Here is a 23,233-nt window from a genome sequence, read left to right on the forward strand (position 1 = left end):
CCCACCACCCCCACCACCACCACCCCCACCCCCACCACCCCCCCCCCACCACCACCCCCACCACCACCCCCTCCCCACCACCACCCCCACCACCACAACCCCCCCACCACCACCACCCCCACCACCACCACCCCCACCACCCCCACCCCCCCCACCACCACCCCCACCACCACCACCCCCTCCCCACCACCACCCCCACCACCACAACCCCCACCACCCCCCACCCCCACCACCCCCCCCCCCACCACCACCCCCCACCACCCCCTCCCCACCACCACCCCCCACCACCCCCACCACCCCCCCCCCACCACCACCCCCACCACCACCACCACCACCACCCCCACCACCACCACCCCCTCCCACCACCACCCCCACCACCCCCACCACCCCCCCCCCCCACCACCACCCCCACCACCCCCACCACCCCCCCCCCCCACCACCACCCCCACCACCACCACCCCCACTCCCACCACCCCCCCCCCTACCACCCCCCCTCCACCACCACCCCCACCGCGGGGTGGGGGGGGGGATGCGTTCCTGAAACGTCGTAAACTCGAAAACAATTTGCATCGCGTGTTTTCAAGTGAAACTAAACAACTCAACTATGTTTTTTGTCGTCTATTATTCTAACCAGGCGTATGTATAGCTGCGTGGTTTTTTTGTTTTGATTCCCAGAAGCGACTCTGGTTATCACAAATGACAGCTCAACAAATAGGGGGTGGGGGGGGGATTTACCGTAATCGTCGCCGTCGTCGCGTGTAAATGGATGGCAGGCGGTCAAATAAACTCGCTCGCCCAGACCTCGTGGCGACACCGATTCTAAATGTGGAGAGAGGGAAAACCCGGAGAAAAATCCACGTCACCACGTGGAGAGAGAGAGACACCGCAAACTCCAAATATACAGCAGCAGCAGGCATCAGGGTTGGGATCGAACCCACGGCCTCCTGTAGACCAGGCGAGGGAGTTAACATCTCATAGCCACCGTGATGATGATGAGAGAGAGACACGCAAACTCACACTGAGACCCACAGACTCACACAAACCCACAGACTCACTAAGAGGCCCACAGACTCACACAGAGACACATACACTCACACAGAGACCCACAGACTCACACAGAGACCTACAGACTCACACAGAGACCTACAGACTCACACAGAGACCCATAGACTCACACAGAGACCCACAGACTCACACAGAGACCCATAGACTCACACAGAGACCTACAGACTCACACAGAGACCTACAGACTCACACAGAGACCCATAGACTCACACAGAGGCCCACAGACTCACACATACCCATAGACTCACACAGAGACCAATAGACTCACACAGAGACCCACAGACTTACACAGAGTATAGTGTAGTAGTATATAGTATAGTGTATATTAGTATATAGTGTAGTGTATAGTGTAGTATATAGTGTAGTTTATATTGTAGTAGTATATAGTGTAGTGTAGTAGTGTATAGTGTAGTGTAGTAGTATATAGTGTAGTAGTATATAGTGTAGTGTATAGTGTGTAGTATATAGTGTAGTAGTGTATAGTGTGTAGTATATAGTGTAGTAGTATATAGTGTAGTGTATAGTGTGTAGTATATAGTGTAGTAGTATATAGTGTAGTGTATAGTGTAGTGTACATAGCATCTGAAAGCGCCGTGCGCTGCCGCGACCACCGCCTTTGGCTCCACGTCCTTCCAACGGAACCCCCGAACTCCGACCCCCCCTTGCCCCCCACCCGGACCCCCCCACCCCTGCCACCATAGGAACTGGTACCCGGACGAGCCGTCATGTGGCGGCGAGGCGTGCGTGGTGATGTACTTCCAGCCGTCGGCTCCGGCGGGCTACGGGGGGCCATACATGCACCGCTGGAACGACGACTCGTGCGCCATGAAGAACAACTTCATCTGCAAGTTCCCTCCGCTCGGTGAGCACACGCTGAGAGGGACACACACACGTGATGCACACGTGATGCACACACACACACGCTGAGAGGGACACACACACACACGTGATGCACACACACACACGCTGAGAGGGACACACACACGTGATGCACACGTGATGCACACACACACACACGCTGAGAGGGACACACACACACGTGATGCACACGTGATGCACACACACACACACGCTGAGAGGGACACACACACACACACGTGATGCACACACACACACGCTGAGAGGGACACACACACACACACGTGATGCACACACACACACACTGAGAGGGACACACGCTGAGAGGGACACACGCTGAGAGGGACACACGCTGATTGGGACACACACACGCTGAGAGGGACACACACACGCTGAGAGGGACACACACACGCTGAGAGGGACACACACACGCTGAGAGGGACACACACACGCTGAGAGGGACACACACACGCTGAGAGGGACACACACACGCTGAGAGGGACACACACACGCTGAGAGGGACACACACGCTGAGAGGGACACACACACGCTGAGAGGGACACACACACGCTGAGAGGGACACACACACGCTGAGAGGGACACACGTGATGCACACACACGCACGTGATGCACACACACGCACGTGATGCACACACACGCACGTGATGCACACACACGCACGTGATGCACACACACGCACGTGATGCACACACACGCACGTGATGCACACACACGCACGTGATGCACACACACGCACGTGATGCACACACGCACGTGATGCACACACGCACGTGATGCACACACACACGCTGAGAAGGACACACGCTGAGAGGGACACACACACGCTGAGAGGGACATGCACACGTGATGCGCACACACACATACACGCTGAGAGGGACACACACGTGATGCACACACACACACGCTGAGAGGGACACGCGCTGAGAGACACACACACACGCGTGATGCACACACACACACGCTGAGAGGGACACACACACACGTTGAGAGGGACACACACACGCTGAGAGGGACACATACACACACGTGATGCACACACACACACGCTGAGAGGGACACACACGTGATGCACACACACACGCTGAGACACACACACGTGATGCACACACACGCACACACACACGCGCACACGTGATGCACACACACACGTTAGGCTGCTGGAAATGGGTCGCTTCCGTGTGTGTGTGTCTCCCGTGTGTGTGTGTGTCCGTCTCTCTCGTGTGTGTGTAGCTGTGTGTGTCTCTCTCGTGTGTGTGTGCGTGTCTCGTGTGTTTGTGTGTGTCTCGTGTGTGTAGCTGTGTGTGTGTGTAGCTGTGTGTGTAGCTGTGTGTGTAGCTGTGTGTGTGTGTGTAGTTGTGTGTGTAGCTGTGTGTGTGTAGCTGTGTGTGTAGCTGCGTGTTTGTATCTGCGTGTGTGTGTAGCTGTGTGTGTGTGTAGCTGTGTGTGTGTGTAGCTGTGTGTGTGTGTGTAGCTGTGTGTGTAGCTGTGTGTGTGCCCCCCCCCCACCCCCCCCCCCAGTGGGAGTGGGTGAGGAGGAGGCCCCAGGCAGCAGGAGGAACGCGTCTGACGGAGCGGAGCACGTGCTGCTCACAGAGACATCCGGTACAACTACACACACACAGCTACACACACAGCTACACACACACACAGCTACACACACACACAGCTACACACACAGACACAGCTACACACACACAACTACACACACATCTACATCCGTGTGTGTCCGTGCGTGTGTATGTGCGTCCGTGCGTGTGTATGTGTGTCTGTGAGTGTCCGTGCATGTGTATGTGCGTCCGTGAGTGTCCGTGCGTGTGTGTGTCCGTGCGTGTGTATGTGTGAGTGTGCTTGTGTATGTATGTATGTCATCTCAGTCATCTCAGTCAGTCGACCCAGTGGCACCTGCTGGGTCTGCCCCATGACCTCCTGCCAGCGGGCGTTCGACACTTCACGTGATAGCCTCAAGGTGCACGTGGCCTGGCGCAAGCGTCGTGGTGACGTCACCGCCATGGCGGTTGTTGTGTGTCTGTGTGTGTGTATGTGTGTGCGTGTGTGTATGTGTGTCATCTCAGTCATCTCAGTCAGTCGACCCGTGGCACCTGCTGGGTCTGCCCCGTGACCAGAACCGGCCCTACCTAGACCTTTGGGGGCCCTAAGCAAAATTTGGTTGGAGGCCCCTTTGATGTATGCTTTTTTTCACCCACTAGCTAGCAGTGACTCTAGGGGGCCCTCTGCTGGCCACGGGGCCCTTTGCAATTGCAAGGGTCGCTTAGTGGCTGGGCCGGCTCTGCCCGTGACCTCCTGCCAGCGGGCCTTCGACACTTAACGTGATAGCCTCAAGGTGCACGTGGCCTGACGCAAGCGTCGTGGTGACGTCACCGTCATGGCGGTTGTTGTTGTATGTGCGTGTGTCCGTGTGTGCGTGTGTGTATGTGTGTCATCTCAGTCAGTCGACCCGTGGCACCTGCTGGGTCTGCCCCGTGACCTCCTGCCAGCGGGCCTTCGACACTTCACGTGATAGCCTCAAGGTGCACGTGGCCTGGCGCAAGCGTCGTGGTGACGTCACCGTCATGGCGGTTGTTGTGTGTGTGTGTGTGTATGTCTGTGTGTGTGTCTGTGTGTGTGTGCGTCCAGGCGAGTCTCTGCACGCCGTCTACGTGGCCATCCCGGCCATCCCGCTGCTGCTGCTGCTCGTCGTGGCGCTGGGGCTGCTCTGCTCGCGATCCTGCGGATCCCCCCAGTACGCTCCGCACGACACCCTCGCTCGCGAAGAGCGGTGCAGATGGGTGGCACGCACACGCACGGACACGCACGCGCGTACATACGCACGCACACACATACGCACGCACGCACACGCACGGACACACGCACGGACATAAACGCACACACGCATGCACGGACACGCACTCACACGCACAGACATTCACGCACGCACATGCACGCGGCTCGCACGCACAGACACGCACGCACGCACACGCACGGACACACGCACGGACATAAACGCACACACGCACGCACTCACACGCACAGACACGCACGCACGCACATGCACGCGGCTCGCACGCGGCTCGCACGCACGGACACGCACGGAATTTCACTCACACGCACTCACACGCACACACAGGGCACGCACATAAACGCACGCACAGGACACGCACATAAACGCAGGCACACACACGCACTCATACACGCACACACACATGCGCACGCACACACACACGCACGCACACACTCAAAAACAACAACAACAACAGGCGATGACGATTGCTTGCGTTGCGATAGAAACGTCGCGATCTGTTATTTATCTACCCACATGACTTTAGCGAAAGAACCAGAGAGTTATGGGTAATGGGGAGTTCCCGTGATGTCCAGAAGCCCTCGACTGCTCAGCGCCACGTGCTAACGCCCCCGCCCCCCTCCGCCCCGTGTCTCCGTGCAGGGCTCGCGACGGAAACCAGAACCAGGTCAAGGCGCAAGATCTGTGGATCCCAGCGGCCAGATTCCGCACCCAAGAAGTTTGAGGTGCCCCCCACGACTTGTTAAATTTACCTCCCGCCCCCCCCCCAATCTTGTGAGGTTAAAGACAGACTCCCCCCCCCCCCGCCCGCCTCGTCAAACCTCTCTCCCACAATCCCACAGAGGAACAAACTCGACAAGTCCTTCAGGAACGCGTGGCTAAATTTCGATTTAAAGCTTTCGTGACTGCAGGGATTCATCTTCTTGGTTCTTTCGGTAAAGTCACGTAGAAGGGAAATAATAAAATAAATAAAATAAAACTTCATAAAATACAATTCTCACGACGTTTCGGCCACAACGCAAGCAGCCGTCATCAGGTGAAGAACAGGTCTGTCGGAAGGATAGCGTCTGAATGAACACCACCAGGCTTGGCAGCGTATATTTAAGCTGGGTTAGAGGGGGGAAAAGCTCATTGTGGCTGTCAACCCGTTCCGGCTTAGCCCTGTAATCTTGTCGCGGGGAAATTTGAGTTTTCAGGTCCATACGGCGTTACAGCCGTTTCGGTGCGGGGCGAAACTAAAATTGTGTTGCCTATTTGTTTGTGTGTCTCCCTTGCGATGGAACTTTGTAGGATGAAGGTCGAGATTTATAAAGGGGCACGGGATGAGTCCAGTAAGGTCTGAATTGGTCTTTTCATGAGGTAGAGTACTGATCCGGGGTTGACGGCTAAGTAGTAGTATCGTGTATAATTCGATTCCTGCTCACAACCACCAACACCCAGCGACGACGATTATCTGAACCGGTCGACTCGTCCTCAAACCTGTACCGGCTGCGGCGTGCAGCGAACATCGTAGCCACCGGGGAAGACAAAGGCGGCCGGGCGTACTGCAGGCCACCCACCCCTCGCCGGCCTTCATCGACGCCGCTAGTTAAACAGCACTTGCCCCAGCAGCCTGTTGAGGCTACACGGGGGATCTTTATGTCTCGTGCGTCTGCAAGTCGCGTGTCGCTTGCGTGTCACCATTCGTGTCGATGTTGCGGTCTCGCTGACCGCCGTGCGTGCGTTGTACTGTACTCGGGGTAGGGGGGGGCTTTGAGGTGGAAGGCTTGGCCACAGCGATGGGTCCGAATCGGATTGAGGTGGTGGTGGTGGTGGCGGTGGCGGTGGTGGTGGCGGTGGTGTCGAGTCAGAAACGTTGAGATTTGAAGGGTTCCAAATCCGGGTATCGGTACCGTGAGTTGGTCTCAGTTCGGGCAGCAGTGACTCTCATAGGGACACATAGACTCGCACAGAGACCCACAGACTCACACAGAGACCCACAGACTCACACAGAGACCCAAAGATTCACACAGATATCCATAGACTCGCATAGAAACCCACAGACTCACACAGAGAGATAACTTTAAAAGTTGTGTAATCTCCTGCAGATGTAGATGCCACTGGACCTTCACGTTCTGCAGATGTAGATGCTACTGGTTCCTCACGTTCTGCAGATGTAGATGCCACTGGTTCTTCACGTTCTGCAGATGTAGATGCCACTGGTTCCTCACGTTCTATAGATGTAGATGCCACTGGTTCTTCACGTTCTATAGATGTAGATGCCACTGGTTCTTCATGTTCTGCAGATGTAGATGCCACTGGTTCTTCATGTTCTATAGATGTAGATGCCACTGGTTCTTCACGTTCTGCAGATGTAGATGCCACTGGACCTTCACGTTCTGCAGATGTAGATGCCACTGGTTCTTCACGTTCTATAGATGTAGATGCCACTGGTTCTTCACGTTCTATAGATGTAGATGCCACTGGTTCTTCACGTTCTATAGATGTAGATGCCACTGGTTCTTCACGTTCTGCAGATGTAGATGCCACTGGTTTTTCACGTTCTGCAGATGTAGATGCCACTGGTTCTTCACGTTCTGCAGATGTAGATGCCACTGGTTCTTCACGTTCTATAGATGTAGATGCCACTGGTTCTTCACGTTCTGCAGATGTAGATGCCACTGGTTCTTCACGTTCTATAGATGTAGATGCCACTGGTTCTTCACATTCTGTAGATGTAGATGCCACTGGTTTTTCACGTTCTGTAGATGTAGATGCCACTGGTTCTTCACGGTCTGCAGATGTAAATGCCACTGGTTCTTCACGTTCTGCATATGTAGATGCCACTGGTTTTTCACGTTCTATAGATGTAGATGCCACTGGTTCTTCACATTCTGTAGATGTAGATGCCACTGGTTCTTCACGGTCTGCATATGTAGATGCCGCTGGTTCTTCACGTTCTGCAGATGTAGATGCTGCCACCACCACCGCCGCCATATGTTACGCGCGGCGGTCGAGCTTACGACTCTCGCTCCGAACTGGCTGCGACTGGACGCGCGTGGGACCGGGGTTGGGTTCCTATCGCTCCGAAAGAAGTCGTCGACTCGATTTGTGTTCCGTAAGTCGAGGGGGCCGCCGTACCACGTCGCTGGCAAGCAACAACAACAACACACACAAACAAACCAGCCAACAACAACAATAATATATGTATATTTATTTGCCCCACGTGGCTTTGCTCGACACTTGAAGGTCGCTCGCTCGTCTGTGTCGCGACCGCCCCCCCACTCCTACTGCGGAGTTGTGTGGCGTGCCAGGTCAAAGGTTCCATTCTCACCCCTGCGGCCTACTCTACTACCCTCGTCGCTGCTGTTGTTGTTGTTGTTGTCGCTGTTACTGCTGTTGTTGTCACGTCAAAATTATATATATATAAAATAATAAAAATTATACAAAATTATAAAAAAGTAAAACTTACTTTGAGAAAGTTACACGATATATGAATGACGGAAATGGGAAAATTACGTGAAGAAGAATAATATAATAATGTATCAATTGTATGTTCAATATTTGTAAGAAAATATTGTGAGATGACGCTATTGTGATGTAAACAATGAATAAACACGTATTTGAAACTTACGCAAAAAATTCGAAGCGCGCGTTTTTTTTTATGATGTAAATAAAATAAAACACAAGAACAATTAATGGAAATAATTTAAAAAAACAATGTAATCAAACAATAATCTTTACAACTAAAATGTGGTGGGGGGGGGGGTTGTGGGGGCACGGTGGGTCAGGGAGACGGAGCGACCGACGGGATCGGATTGCGCGCGAATCGGCGGCGAATCCAGCAGTGGATAGAACACGGCCGACAGCGACGACGGCCGAAGCTGCAGGCGCAGCCCTGCAAGTGCTCGCACGCCGCCAGTGCTGGCGGAAAGGCTGTTGTTGGAAGCGAAGCGCTCGCGGGTCGTGCTTTGGCCTACTCTTCCCCTGTGCCCTCGACATTCTGATTGGCTATACGGGGGAGCTTTGTCTTGTGTGTGTGGTTAGCCGCTCACGAACAGCATCAACCGCATTGACCAGAGTGGTGAAGTATAGCCGAACGAACCCCACCTGAATTTAACAACCCCGTTTAGTCACAACTTGGCTATGTAGGTATATGGGTCTCTGTGTGGGTCTATGGGTCTCTGTGAGAATCCATGGGTCTCTGTGAGAATCCATGTGTCTGTGTGAGTCTATAGCTCTCTCTGTGGGTCTATGGCTCTCTCTGTGGGTCTATGGGTCTCTGTGAGAATCCATGGGTCTCTACGCGAGTCTACGGGGTCTCTACGCGAGTCGTCCAGTGACCAGGCCAACTCCACCCGCTCGCTCGCTCACTCCCTGCCTCTCTGCTCCAGGTAGCCGTTGATCCAAGCCGGGTACTGTGTGACGCGCGCGTACACCCCGGGCCGATTGGGCCGGGCACAGCCCTGGCCAAAGGAGGTGATTCCCACCAGGAACCAGGTCCCACTCTGTTCGCACATGAGGGGGCCTCCAGAGTCACCCTGGGGGGTGGGGGGGATGTGGGGGGGGGGGCACGGGGGGATATCAGATGTGATGAAAAAACAAAGATGGTTACCGTGTGTTGCTTATTTCAGGTGTGTGGGTGTGTGTGTGGGTGTTTGACGGACAGGTGAGTGAGTTGGTGGGTGAGTGGGCGAGTGACAGGTGCGTGCATGAGTGAGTGGGTGAGCGAGTGGGTGAGCAGGTGAGCGAGTGACTGGACATGCAAGCGGGTGAGTGGGCGAGTGACAGGTGAGTGAGTGGGTGGGTGAGTGAGTGAGTGGGTGAGTGAGCGAGTGATAGGTGAGCAAGTGATAGGTGAGCGAGTGGATGAGCAGGTGAGCGAGTGACTGCACATGCAAGCGGGTGAGTGGGCGAGTGACAGGTGGGTGAGTGGGTGGGTGAGTGAGTGGGTGAGTGAGCGAGTGATAGGTGAGTGAGTGAGCGGGTGAGCGAGCGGGTCACAGGTCAACGCATAAGCAAGCGAGCGGGCTGGTGACAGCAATATTGAGCGAGTGAGCGAGCCGTACCTGGCACGTGTCCACGCCGCCCTCCACGAAGCCGGCACACACCATGTTGTCGGTGATTTCGAAGAGGCTGCCCTGCAGCGCTATGCACGCCTCGTTGGACAGCAGCGGGACCTCGGCCTCCTGCAGCGCGTCGGGCGAGCCGCCTGCACAAAGACAAAGGTCCCACCCCCCCCGCCGTGTAGCCTCAGCAGACTGTTGGGGCAAGTGCCGTCGGCGAGCGGAGCCTATGAAGGCCGGCACGGCGCGCGAGGAGCGAGAACGCGCGAGAGAGAAGCCCGGGTGGGGGGTTGAACCCAGCTCCCCTTTAGCTGTGAGGCCCACAGCGACCCCTGCCGCCCAGAGGCAGGGCAGCAAGCGCGACCCCCCCCCCCCCGTGACCTCCCCGTGACCTCCCCGTGACCCCTCCGTGCCCTCCCCGTGACCCCTCCGTGCCCTCCCCGCGACCCCTCCGTGCCCTCCACGCGACCCCTCCGTGCCCTCCACGCGACCCCTCCGTGCCCTCCACGCGACCCCTCCGTGCCCTCCCCGCGACCCCTCCGTGCCCTCCACGCGACCCCTCCGTGCCCTCCCCGCGACCCATCCGTGCCCTCCCCGCGACCCCTCCGTGCCCTCCACGCGACCTCTCCGTACCCTCCCCGCGACCCCTCCGTGCCCTCCCCGTGACCCCTCCGTGCCCTCCCCGCGACCCCTCCGTGCCCTCCCCGTGACCCCTCCGTGCCCTCCACGTGACCCCTCCGTGCCCTCCACGTGACCCCTCCATGACCTCCCCGTGACCCCTCCGTGCCCTCCACGTGACCCCTCCGTGCCCTCCCCGTGACCCCACTATGACCTCCCGGCGACCCCAGCTGGAGCACCCCCCGCCCTCACCTCCTTCCCTGGTGTTGCCCCAGCCGGCGACGGCGCAGGTCATGTCAGCTGGGAAGTCCTGGTCCCCTTCCGGGAGGCACACCGGGGCGATGTAGTCTAGTGGCGGGGGGAGACACGGAGGGAGCGGGTGAGGGAGGGTTAGAGGGAGGGAGAGAGACATTTGGGAAGGAGGGAGGGAGTTCGTCAGGGTAGGGAGTTAGGGAGGGATACAGATGGAGGGAGGGAGTAAGTTAGATAGGGAAGGAGTGAGTTAGAAAGGGAGGGGTATGCAGGGAGTGAGTGAGTTAAGAGAGAGAGAGTGAGCGAGAGAGTGAGCGAGAGGTGGGGGTTTACATAAAGCAAAGTTATAAAAAGAAAATTACGAAATGATGAACGAAGCAAAGTGCCGACTACACCGAGCATCTTCTTGTTTCCACTGATCGTGTGTAAAAAAAAAAGAGAGCATGTGCGTTAGATAGGGATACGGAGGGAGTGAGTGAGTTTAGAGAGGGAGGGGTGGGGGAGGGGTGGGGGAGGGGTGGCTGGGCCTAGCACCGGTGAATTCGATGGGCTGGGCGAGGCGCATGAGCGCGATGTCGTTGTCGTTGGGGCTGTCGTCGTAGCTGGGGTGGATGTGGATGGCCGAGATGGCCACCGACTGCGACGGCGTCGCCGCGTGGTCCGACTGGAGGTGCAGGCCCAGCAGCGCACCCCACGAGTCCATGTTCGAGTCCCGCCTGGTGACGATCGCGAGCGCGGGAGGGGGGGGGGGGGTCGTTAGCGCCGCTCGTGCCGGAGAGTCGAGGCTCGCTCACAGCGCTTGCCCCACGCCCCCCAGTGGTCAGCTGAAGGCTACACGGGGGATCTTTGTCTTCGTGTGCACGTGTGGTGTTTGCTTCCCGGACGACCCCCGACCGGCATTTTGGCTTTGCGTGCCACGTGCGTGTCACGTGTGTGCCACGTATCCCGTGCGAACAGCACTTGCCCCAACAGTATGTTCAGGCTACACGGGGGATCTTTGTCTTCGTGTGCGCATGTGGTGTTTGCCTCCCGGACGAGCCCCCGACCAGCATTTTGGCTTTGCGTGTCACATGCGTGTCACGTGTCTGCCATGTATCCTGTGCGAACAGCGCTTGCCCCAGCAGTATGTTAAGGCTACACGGGAGATCTTTGTCTTCGTGTGCGCGTGTGGTGTTTGCTTCCCGGACGAGCCCCCGACCGGCATGTTGGCTTTGCGTGTCACGTGCGTGTGACGTGTGTGTCACGTGTCTGCCATGTATCTCGTGTGAACAACACTTGCCCCAGCAGTATGTTAAAGCTACACGGGGGAATGTTGCGCGCGTGCGTGCGTGTGTGCGTGTGTGCGTGTGCGCCACGACCCACGCACCCCTCCACGCAGTGCGCCGCCGTCACCAGCCACTCGTCGTCCACGATGGAGGCGCCGCACAGATGCCTCCCGTTGTAGCGCAGCGACACCACCCAGGGCCAGCCCCCCGGCACGGCGTCCTGGCCGCCCACCACTCGCCCACTGGGCACCAGCGGCCGCTTACCGCAGTCTGAGAGAGACGGGGGGGAGGGGGGGAGAGGGGGGGGGGGTGCACAAAGACAAAGTTCCCCCGGGTAGCCTTCGCCGAACGGACCGTTGGGAGGCGAGACCAGTGCGGATAATCGTCACCGGTGTTGGGTCTCGAGCGGGAATCGAACTCAGGTCGCCGGGGGTTCGAAGCGCGCTGACCCGATGCAATACCGCTCCCCACTGCCCCGCAAAGACAAAGGTTACCTCCCACCCCCCTTCCGTGTAGCCTCAACGGACTTGTGGGGCAAGTGGTGTTGGCGAGTAGTAGCACCCTATGAAGGGCGGCACCGTGGCACACGAGAGGGCGGGCGACCAGCACCACGCCCGGCCGCCTTTGTCTCCCCCAAGTGGCTGTATCTGCTACACACCGCTACGCCGGGTACTCATCGTAGAGTCGGCCTAGGAGGAGGACGAGCAGCGGTTCAGAGATTGGCCACGGTTATCGGCCGTGAGCGGGAATCGAACTCGGGTCTCTGCCCGGTTGCAAGCGCGCGACTCATTGTGGGGAGGGGGGGGGGCCGTGGGGCAGGGGAGGGCGATGGGGGGGCGAGGGGGGGGGCGAGGGGGGGGGGCGAAGGGGGGGCGAGGGGGGGGCGAGGGGGGGGCGAGGGGGGGCAGCACCTGGGGGGTTGCAGTTTGTCTGGACGACTTGGTTGGTTGGGCAGGAGACGCTGCGCATAGACACACGGAGGAGACACACGGACACACACGGACACACACGTGGACAGGGAGACACACACGGACACATTGACGCGTCAGAGCGATGATAAATGAACTGTGGTCACTTCTGTAGTCGCTACTCTCCACATCTTCGATGCGGCGATCTGCTGTTGTTGTTGAACGTCTTCTGAACCTGCATACCTGGGCGTTATGACGTCAGAGTGAGCACCTGGGCGTTATGACGTCAGAGTGAGCACCTGCGTGTTATGAGGTCAGAGTGAGCACCTGGACGTTATGACGTCAGAGTGAGCACCTGGACGTTATGACCTCAGAGTGAGCACCTGGACGTTATGACGTCAGAGTGAGCACCTGGACGTTATGACGTCAGAGTGAGCACCTGGACGTTATGACGTCAGAGTGAGCACCTGGACGTTATGACGTCAGAGTGAGCACCTGGGAGTTGCGATGTCAGAGTGAGCACCTGGGAGTTATGACGTCAGAGTGAGCACCTGGATGTTATGACGTCAGAGTGAGCACCTGGAAGTTATGACGTCAGAGTGAGTACCTGGGCGTCAGTTGGATGTTGGTGATGGAGTTGCCGCTGACGACGACGTACGGCCCGTACCCAGCAGCCCCTACCGAGCTGCTGCTGTTCGCTCCACTGTTGGACACAAAGACAAAGGTACCCACCCCCCCCCGAGCGTCAAGTGCCGTCAGTGAGCGAGAGAGGGAGAGAGGAGAGGGAGGGGGGGTAGGGAGGGAGGAGGGATGGAGCGAGGGGGTAGGGAGGGAGGGGGGGTAGGGCGGGAGGAGGGAACGGAGGGAGGGGGGGTAGGGAGGGAGGAGGGATGGAGGGAGGGGGGGTAGGGAGGGAGGAGGGATGGAGGGAGGGGGGGTAGGGAGGGAGGAGGGATGGAGGGAGGAGGTAGGGAGGGAGGGGGGGGTAGGGAGGGAGGGAGGAGGGATGGAGGGAGGGGGTCGGGAGAGAGGAGAGGGAGGGAGGAGGTAGGGAGGGAGGGAGGGGGTAGAGAGGGAGGGGGTAGAGAGGGAGGGGGTAGAGAGGGAGGGGGTAGGGAGGGAGGGAGGAGGTAGGGAGGGAGGGGGTAGGTAGGAAGGGAGGGGGTAGGGAGGGTGGGAGGGAGGAGGTAGGGAGGGAGGGGGTCGGGAGAGAGGAGAGGGAGGGAGGGGGCAGGGATGGAGGGAGGGGGTAGAGAGGGAGGGAGGAGGTAGGGAGGGAGGGGGTAGAAGGGGTAGAGAGGTAGGGAGGGAGGGAGGAGGGATGGAGGGAGGGGGTCGGGAGAGAGGAGAGGGAGGGAGGAGGTAGGGAGGGAGGGAGGGGGTAGAGAGGGAGGGGGTAGGGAGGGAGGGGGTAGAAGGGGTAGAGAGGTAGGGAGGGAGGGGGCAGGGATGGAGGGAGGGTCTCTCACGGGTAGCCGGTGTAGAGGCAGACGAAGGCGTTGAACTGCGTGATCCAGGCGGCGCTGGAGCACACGCTGTGCCACTGGGAGTCCACCAGGAACTGGGCCACGCCGCTGGGGCCCACGCGGTTCTGCAGGCGAACTGCAGCCACAGACAACTCGGGTGACGACCATGATGACGATGACGAGTCAGATGACGATGATGATGAGGATGATGACAATGATGAGGATGATGACAATGATGAGGATGATGACAATGATGAGGATGATGACGAGTCAGATCACAATGATGACGATGATGAGGAAAATGACGATGATGAGGATGATGATGATGATGATGAGAATGATGACGAGGATGAGGATGATGATGGCACTGACAATGATGATGACAATGGCGATGTGGATGATGACAAGGATGAGGATGGTACTGACAATGATGATGGCACTGACAATGATGATGACAATGGCGATGTGGATGATGACAAGGATGAGGATGGCACTGACAATGATGATGACAATGGCGATGTGGATGATGACAAGGATGAGGATGATGATGGCACTGACAATGATGAGGATGACGATGATGACGACGATGACGATGTGGATCATGACAAGGATGAGGATGATGATGGCACTGACAATGATGAGGATGACGATGTGGATCATGACTATGATCTGGTACCGCAGTTCTTCTCGTCCGAGCCATCGCTGCAGTCGACGTTGCGGTCACAGACGGCCTCCCTGGCCACGCACTCCAAGTCCTGGCACTGGAACTGGTCCGGAGCACAGGTCGCTGAGCACAAAGACAGAGATCCCCCGTGTAGCCTTAGCAGACCGGTGGGGCAAGTGCTGTTTGCGAGCATCGTAAGCAGTAGCACCTATGAAGGCCGGCACGGCTCACAGCGCGGCTGTGAGTCTGGCTGTGAATGCGACTGTGAGTCCAACTGTGAGTCTGGCTGTAAATCCGGCTGTGAGTGACTGTGAGCCCGGCTGTGAGTGACTGTGAATCCGACTGAGTGTGGCTGTGCGTCCAATTGTGAGACTGGCTGACTGTGGCTGTGAGCCTGGCTGTGAGTCCAACTGTGAGTATGACTGTGAATCTGACTGTGAGCCCGGCTGTGAGCCCGGCTGCGAGTCCGGCTGTGAGTGACTGTGAGCCCGACTGTGAGTCCAGCTGTAAGTCTGGCTGTGAATCCGGCTGTGAGTCCAACTGTGAGTCCAGCTGTAAGTCTGGTTGTGAGTTCCACTGAGTCCGACTGTGAGTCTGGCTGTGAGTCTGGCAGTGAATGTGGCCGTGAGTCTGGCTGTGAATGTGGCTGTGAATCCGACTGTGACTCCGACTGTGAGCACGACTGTGAGCACGACTGTGAGTCTGGCTGTGAGTCTGGCTCTAAGCCCGGCTGTGAGTCTGGCTGTGAATGTGGCTGTAAATCCGGCTGTGAGTCCAACTGTGAGTCCAGCTGTAAGTCTGGTTGTGAGTTCCACTGAGTCCGACTGTGAGTCTGCCTGTGAGCCCGACTGTGAGTCTGGCTGTGAATCCGACTGTGACTCCGGCTGTGAGTCTGGCTGCGAGTCCGACTGTGAGCACGACTGTGAGTCAAACTGTGAGTGTGGCTGTGAGTCCAACTGTGAATGTGACTGTGAGCCCGACTGTGAGTCCGACTGTGAGCATGACTGTGAGTGACTGTGAGCCCGGCTGTGAGTCTGGCTGTGAGTCTGGCTGTGAGTGACTGTGAGCCCGACTGTGAATCCGACTGTGAATCCGACTGTGAGCCTGGCTGTGAGTCTGGCTGTGAATCCGACTGTGAATCCGGCTGTGAGTCCAACTGTGAGTCCAGCTGTGAATCTGGTTGTGAGTTCCACTGAGTCCGACTGTGAGTCTGGCTGTGAGTCTGGCTGTGAATGTGGCCGTGAATCTGGCTGTGAATCTGGCTGTGAGCACGACTGTGAGTCCAACTGTGAGTCTGGCTGTGATTGACTGTGAGCCCGGCTGTGAGTCTGGCTGTGAGTCCGGCTGTGAGCCCGACTGTGAGTCTGGCTGTGAGTCCGGCTGTGAGCCTGGCTGTGAGTCTGGCTGTGAGTCCGGCTGTGAGCCTGGCTGTGAGTCTGGCTGTGAGTCTGGCTGTGAGCCTGGCTGTGAGTCTGGCTGTGAGTCCAGCTGTGAGCCTGGCTGTGAGTCTGGCTGTGAGTCCGGCTGTGAGCCTGGCTGTGAGTCTGGCTGTGAATCCGACTGTGAATCCGGCTGCGAGTCCAACTGTGAGTCCAGCTGTAAGTCTGGTTGTGAGTTCCACTGAGTCCGACTGTGAGTCTGGCTGTAAGCCCGGCTGTGAGTCTGGCTGTGAATCTGGCTGTGAGCACGACTGTGAGCACGACTGTGAGCCCGTCCATCCGCGAGTCCACCCGTACGTGGCATGCCGAGCCGCACGCCGGTGCTGAAGTTGGCGCTGAAGCCGGCGCTGTTGATGGAGCTGTCGCTGGTGAACCTCACGGTCATGGCGCTCGCCGTGCTGAAGACGTCCTCTCGCGGGCCCGAGCCCGTGTAGCGGCCTGCGCGCACGCACAGAAGCAAAGGTCCCCCGTATAGCCTCCACAGACCGCAGGGGCAAGTGGCGCTCACGAGCAAGCGGCGGGGGGCAGCTACCGGAGCCGCCGCGCTATCGCCATGCCACGGCGAGTGAGCGAGTCAGTGAGTGTGGTGCGGTGTGCGGTGTGGTGCGGTGTTCGGAGTGCGGTGTGCATGGTGCGGTGTGCGATGGGGCTCCGCTTGGCCCCCCGCCGGCGCTCAGGATGCTCAACGGGAATTCCGGAATCATCTCCCGAAACGTGCGTGTATGCGTGTGTGTGTATGCGTGTGTGTGTATGCGTGTGTATGCGTGTGTGTGTGTATGCGTGTGCACGTGTGTGTGCACGTGTGTGTGCATGCGTGTGTGTGTATGCGTGTGTGTGTGCGTGTGTGTGTATGCGTGTGTGTGTATGCGTGTGTGTGTGCGTGTGCACGTGTGTGTGTGTGTGCGTGTGCACGTGTGTGTGTGTGCGTCACCGATGAGCGGGGCGTCGGAGCCGTATCCATCGCGCAGCTCCACGTAGTCGTAGTTGTTCTCGAGGCTGAAGACGCTGAAGTGCAGCAGCACGTTCTTGCCCTCGTCGGCCAACAGATACCACGTGCCTACAGAGCAGACGCGTGCGGAGGGAGAGGGAGGGTAGGTAACGGAGCGGTGAGACGCGCACGCAGGCACACGGGGAGAGGGAGACGTGGGGGAGAGAGAGAGACATGGGAATGACGGGGAGCTCTGCATGCAGTTATGAGCTACCCGTCGGAGGCCGTCCGACTGCGAGAAGGGCTGCGTGCAGAACGAGAGAGAGCGAGAGTGAGCTAGAGAGTGAGCGAGGGAGTGAGCGAGAGAGAGAGTGAGAGAGTGGGCGAGAGAGTGAGCGAGAGAGAGAGCGAGAGAGTGGGCGAGAGAGAGCGAGAGAGTGAGCGAGAGAGTGAGCGAGTGAGCGAGAAAGTGAGCGAAAGATTGAGCTAGAGAGTGAGTGACCGAGAGAGTGAGCGAGAGAGTGAGCGAGAGAGTGAGCTAGAGAGTGAGTGACCGAGAGAGTGAGCGAGAGAGTGAGCGAGAGCGTGAGCTAGAGAGTGAGTGAGCGAGAGAGTGAGCGAGAGAGTGAGTGAGAGAGTGAGCTAGAAAGTGAGTGAGCGAGAGAGTGAGCGAGACAGTGAGTGACCGAGACAGCGAGCGAGAAAGCGAGCGAGAGAGTGAGCGAGAGAGTGAGCGAGAGAGTGAGCGAGAGGTGGGGGTTTACATAAAGCAAAGTAAAAAAAAAGAGCGAGTGAGCGAGTGAGCAAGAGAGTGAGCGAGAGGTGGGGGTTTACATAAATCAAAAGTTATTTTTAAAAAATATTACGAAATGATGAACGAAGCAAAGTGCCGACTTACACCGAGCATCTTCTTGTTTCCACTGATCGTAAAAAAAGAGAGACACGGGAGAGAGGGGGAGACATGGGGAGGGAGAAAGAGACACACACACATGCATGGGGGGAGAGAGAGTGACATGGGAGAGAGCGAGAGACGCACACATGTATGGGGAGAGAGACACAAGGAGAGAAAACGAGACATGGGGAGAGTGAGAGATTTGGGGAGAGCGTTCCAAGCAGAATTTACGTGGCCAGGTCAGAACTAGAGACCAGTTTAGGAGTCTCATTTGCTTCAGGGAGCTGGGGCATCAGTCACTTGCCAGTAGGGGGCGATGATTGCTCTGTCGTCTAGCCGAGGTCAGCCCGAGTGGCATCTCTCCCTGTACATCAGTCACCTGCCAGTAGGGGGCGATGATTGCTCTGTCATCTAGCCGAGGTCACTACGAGTGGCATCTCTCCCTGTACATCAGTCACCTGCCAGTAGGGGGCGATGGCTGCTCTGTGGTCTAGCCGAGGTCACCTCCAGTGGCATCTCTCCCTGTACATCAGTCTGATGCCAGTAGGTGGCGATGGTTCCTCTCTGGTCTCGCCTCGGTCACCCCCAGTGGCATCTCTCCCTGTACATCAGTCTGCGCTGCCAATAGGAGGCGATGGTTCCTCTGTGGTTTAGCCGAGGTCACCCCCAGTGACATCTCTCCCTGTACATCAGTCTGCTGCCAGTAGAGGGCGATGGTTCCTCTGTGGTCTAGCCTAGGTGACCCCCAGTGGCGCGGCACTCACAGTCAGCGTTGTCCATGTAGGCGAAGGGGAATCGCGGCGACGTGAAGGTGACGTTCGGCTCGCGCAGCTCGTGGGGGCCGTCGCAGTCCCCTGCGAGCCAAACGAAAATAAACAAAATGGCGCCGCGGTCAAGGCCCCCCCCCCCCGCCCGCGCCAGTAGGCAGACAAACCACGGCGACGCAGCACCGGTGGTGGTGGTGATGATAGTGGTGGTGGCGGTGATGGTGGTGGTGATGGCGGTGGTGGCGATGGGGATGGCGGTGGTGGCGGCAGTGGCGGCGATGGTGACAGCAGTGGTGGTGGTGGTCGGTGATGTTGGTGGCGGTGGTGGTGGCGATGGGGATGGCGGTGGTGGCGGCGATTGTGACAGCAGTGGTGGTCGGTGATGTTGGTGGCGGTGGCAGTGGGGCGATGGCAGTGGTGACAGTGATGACTGAGTTATTTGTTTCGACACTTAGAGTGACGCATAGACGACACAGGCCTCTCCATAAGTCCACATGGGCCTCTCCGCAAGGCCTCTACGCAAGTCCACAGGGCCTCTCCGTAAGTCCACACGCCGCAGCAGCGTGCCCGCCGAAAAGGCCCCCCCGCCCCGGCGGGACGAGAGACTCACGGGGGGGAGGAGGGGGAGTTGTCGTGGGCACCGGCGTCGTGATGATGAAGGGGGTGGGCTCAGGGTAGGGCAACTCCGGGCAGGCCCCGGGCTCCAGGGAGATGTCGTCGAGCGCGATCTCACTTTCGCTCGCCCTGCGACGCGCCTCGAACACCACCTGGGGGTAAGCCGAGAGGGCGGGGGGGGGGGGGGGGTACAGTGAATAACTCATTATTAAACAGTGCCCCCTGGTGGTGAGATGTTAACTACCTCGCCTGGTATGCAGGAGGTTGAGGATTTGATCCTGACCCTGACGCCTGCTGCTGTATATTTGGAATGCTAAGAAACCCACTAGTAACATCAGCAAAAACGAACGCTCTGAACTCGCGGACCTAAAAAAGAGAGATGATATAGTCATCCTCTCGGCAGACAAGGGCAATGCCACGGTCATAATGGATAAAGATTCATACAACAACAAAATCCTGGACCTTCTTAATGATGGGAGTTACTCCAAAATTAAAAACGATCCCACTAAAAACCTAACGAAAAAAACCAACAGTATCATCACGAGTTCGACTTCCCTAATCGAACCAAGCAAACGTCCCTCTCTAAAACCATCGGCGGCTAGACCTCCCAGACTCTATGGTCTTTCCAAAATCCATAAAGAAGGCACCCCGCTACGACCCATCGTGTCGACGATAAACTCTCCTACGTACAAACTAGCCCGTTTTCTATCAGATACTCTGCTCCCCTTCACAGGCAAGACCTCTTCGGCAGTACTCAACTCAACCCAATTAGTCTCTATGGTTAAGGACTGATGACATCCTCGTCAGCTTTGATGTAGTATCTTTGTTCACCAAAGTCCCAGTACCGGACACCCTAACAATAATTGAGGACTTAGTCCAACATGGATTAAATTCTGATGTACCTGCGCTGGTTAGGCATTGCCTCACCAACACTTATTTTACCTGGAATGGCACCTTCTACAAACAGAATGAGGGCACCCCTATGGGCTCCCCCTTGTCACCAGTTATAGCCAACATGTTCATGGAAAAGTTTGAATCAGACGCCATCCAGACATCCACCCTGCGTCCTTCCTTGTGGAAGAGGTATGTGGACGACACTTTCGTCATCTGGCCACATGGCCTCCCAGCATTGAACCACTTCTTGGACCACATCAATTCTAGACACCCATCCATCAGATTCACCATGGAAGTGGAGAAAGACGGTAAACTACCATTCTTGGATATTCTGTTTGAGAGGAGGCCTGACGGATCCTTGGGACATTCTGTCTACAGGAAAGCCACCCACACAGATTCCTACTTGAAACCGGATTCCCACCACCACCCATCTCAAAAGAATTCTCTCATCAAAACGCTATACCACAGAGCCCATGGCATTTCTGACCAACACCACCTGGCCGGTGAATTAAGACATGTACATCGGGCCCTCAGGATGAACGGATACTCTGACCGCACTATCCGCCAAGCTGTTTCTCCCACCATACAGAAACAGCCACATGAAACTCCGACCAAAACTATCACGTTGCCATACATAGCAGGCGTGACCAAAAAGATCTCCAAAATTCTAAACAAACATAAGATCCAAGTCCGATTCAGTACAGCGCATAAAATCCGTGATTTGATTCCATCTGTGAAGGATGTCGTTCCTGACTTACAGTATCCTGGAGTCTACAAATTGAGTTGCATTTGTGGTGATTGCTACATTGGAGAAACGAAACGTCATGTTTCTGATTGTGTCCGCGAGCACAAGTCAGATCTGAAACACGGCAGAACTGATTCTTCGGCCGTTGCCGATCATTGCTACAACTCGGTGGGCTCTCATGAAATTGTCTTTTCCGAGACCAAGGTTCTCTGCAAACCTCCTGGCTACCATCAAAGGTTTGTACACGAAGCCATACAAATATACAAACACAGACATAATTTCAACTGTGATGACGGTTACAAACTGAGTAATCATTGGAAAGATATGATTAACCATGCAAAAAAGATTTAACTACACTTATTTGTCCATCTTATTTGACACACAACTATTTCAGTTTTACCATGTTTAGTGGTTGTCTCCCTGTCACAGGTTGATTCACAAACCGTACCTCTCCATAACAAAGGCTCACCCTCTTAAGCCTCACCTTACCATATTAATAAAAAGTATGCGGCCCTTGCCCCACCACCTTCTCCAACCATTATATAAACGGAGTGGTAGCTCCTGCAATCTCTCATTTACTTGATACAGCTGTCGTGGCTGTGACGGTACCACCTGAAGATGGAAGCTTGTGTTGCCTCCGAAACGTCGTGATTTTTATTTTATTTTACTTTTTAATGTTTTTACCTACGTGACTTTACCGAAAAAACCTAAGAATATGAATCCTTGCAGTCACGAAAGCTTCAAATCTAGAATGTATATTTGAAGTTGGCGATTTTCTCTGTCTATTCGTCATCACGGTAGCTAGGAGATGTTAACTACCTCGCCTGGTATACAGGAGGTCGTGGGTTCGATCCTGACCCTGACGACCTGCGGTACATTTGGAGTTTGTGTCTCTCTCTCTCTCTCATCATCATCACGGTGGCTAGGAGATGTTAACTCCCTCACCTGGTATGAAGGAGGTCGTGGGTTCGATACTATCCCTGACGTTTATTGTGTGTGTCTCTCTCTCTTCCAGTGGTCGTGTGGATTTTTCTCCGGGTCCTCCGGTTATTTTGCTCCACATATAGAAATGAACGTCACTCGTAAATTTCCACGCAATAATGAGCCAGGGTCGCTTTTGAAAAAACATCTACACAGGCTCAGTGGGGTCTTGCCTGGTAAAATAAAACCGTGGGAAGGGGGGAAAAAAAAGAACACAAGACGAACCAAAATGATTTACCCACTCAGGAAAGCGCCGGAATCGTCACACGGTGTTTCCAATTTTCCAAATTCGAAGAATGACACCGCGAGTTACTCATTTGGGATCGCGCTCACACACAGCAGCATCAAACCTCGCCAACATCAACCAATGGCAGCGGACTTAGACGCCCGCTGGCAGGCCAGGTGCCGCACAAGGACAGCTGCCGCTGGGGTTGCCCCTAGGCTAGACCACGTACCAATCATCGCCCCCCCCCCGCCTCCTACAAATGGCAGACTCATGCCCCTTAGAAGGAAAGGCGCCGAGTCCAAGTCATGCCACACTGTGACACAGAGACAGCTGCCACTGGAGGTGCCCCTAAGCTAGACCACAGAGCAACCATCGCCCCCTACTGGCAGCAGACTGATATACAGGTTGAGCTGACACTGGAGTGACCTCGGCTCGACCACAGAGAAATCAACGCCTCCTACTGGCAGCAGACTGATGTACAGGTTGGGCTGATACTGGCGTGACCTCGGCTAGACCACAGAGCAATCAACGCCTCCTACTGGCAGCAGACTGATGTACAGGTTGGGCTGATACTGGAGTGACCTCGGCTAGACCACAGAGCAATCAACGCCTCCTACTGGCAGCAGACTGTTGTACAGGTTGAGTTGATACTGGAGTGACCTCGGCTAGACCACAGAGCAATCAACGCCTCCTACTGGCAGCAGACTGATGTACAGGTTGTGCTGATACTGGAGTGACCTCAGCTAGACCACAGAGCAATCAACGCCTACTACTGGCAGCAGACCGA

The 23,233-nt window shown here is 56.5% G+C and overlaps 2 protein-coding genes across 2 annotated transcripts in view; one reads left to right on the forward strand and one right to left on the reverse strand.

The window, feature by feature from the left end:
• The window catches only part of LOC144952039 (uncharacterized), a 29,774-nt gene extending 23,233 nt beyond the window's left edge, over positions 1–6,541 (forward strand). Inside the window, exons 4-8 of the mRNA XM_078882431.1 lie at positions 1,767–1,927; positions 3,463–3,546; positions 4,579–4,684; positions 5,384–5,466; positions 6,032–6,541. Of these exons, the coding sequence (XP_078738557.1) occupies positions 1,767–1,927; positions 3,463–3,546; positions 4,579–4,684; positions 5,384–5,465 (433 nt within the window). The 3' untranslated portion in view covers position 5,466; positions 6,032–6,541. The remainder of the gene's footprint in view (positions 1–1,766; positions 1,928–3,462; positions 3,547–4,578; positions 4,685–5,383; positions 5,467–6,031) is intronic.
• A 1,693-nt stretch (positions 6,542–8,234) lies between these two features.
• The window catches only part of TMPRSS15 (transmembrane serine protease 15), a 55,998-nt gene continuing 40,999 nt past the window's right edge, over positions 8,235–23,233 (reverse strand). The window contains exons 41-53 of the mRNA XM_078882432.1: positions 19,596–19,752; positions 18,983–19,072; positions 17,330–17,455; positions 16,696–16,836; positions 14,972–15,082; positions 14,299–14,431; positions 13,437–13,532; positions 12,833–12,882; positions 12,023–12,191; positions 11,191–11,372; positions 10,657–10,752; positions 9,790–9,932; positions 8,235–9,261 (exon numbers count right to left, since the gene is read on the reverse strand). Of these exons, the coding sequence (XP_078738558.1) occupies positions 9,091–9,261; positions 9,790–9,932; positions 10,657–10,752; positions 11,191–11,372; positions 12,023–12,191; positions 12,833–12,882; positions 13,437–13,532; positions 14,299–14,431; positions 14,972–15,082; positions 16,696–16,836; positions 17,330–17,455; positions 18,983–19,072; positions 19,596–19,752 (1,665 nt within the window). The 3' untranslated portion in view covers positions 8,235–9,090. The remainder of the gene's footprint in view (positions 9,262–9,789; positions 9,933–10,656; positions 10,753–11,190; positions 11,373–12,022; positions 12,192–12,832; positions 12,883–13,436; positions 13,533–14,298; positions 14,432–14,971; positions 15,083–16,695; positions 16,837–17,329; positions 17,456–18,982; positions 19,073–19,595; positions 19,753–23,233) is intronic.

Source organism: Lampetra fluviatilis, chromosome 65, assembly GCF_964198595.1.
Source record: "Lampetra fluviatilis chromosome 65, kcLamFluv1.1, whole genome shotgun sequence".
Lineage (NCBI taxonomy): Eukaryota > Metazoa > Chordata > Hyperoartia > Petromyzontiformes > Petromyzontidae > Lampetra > Lampetra fluviatilis.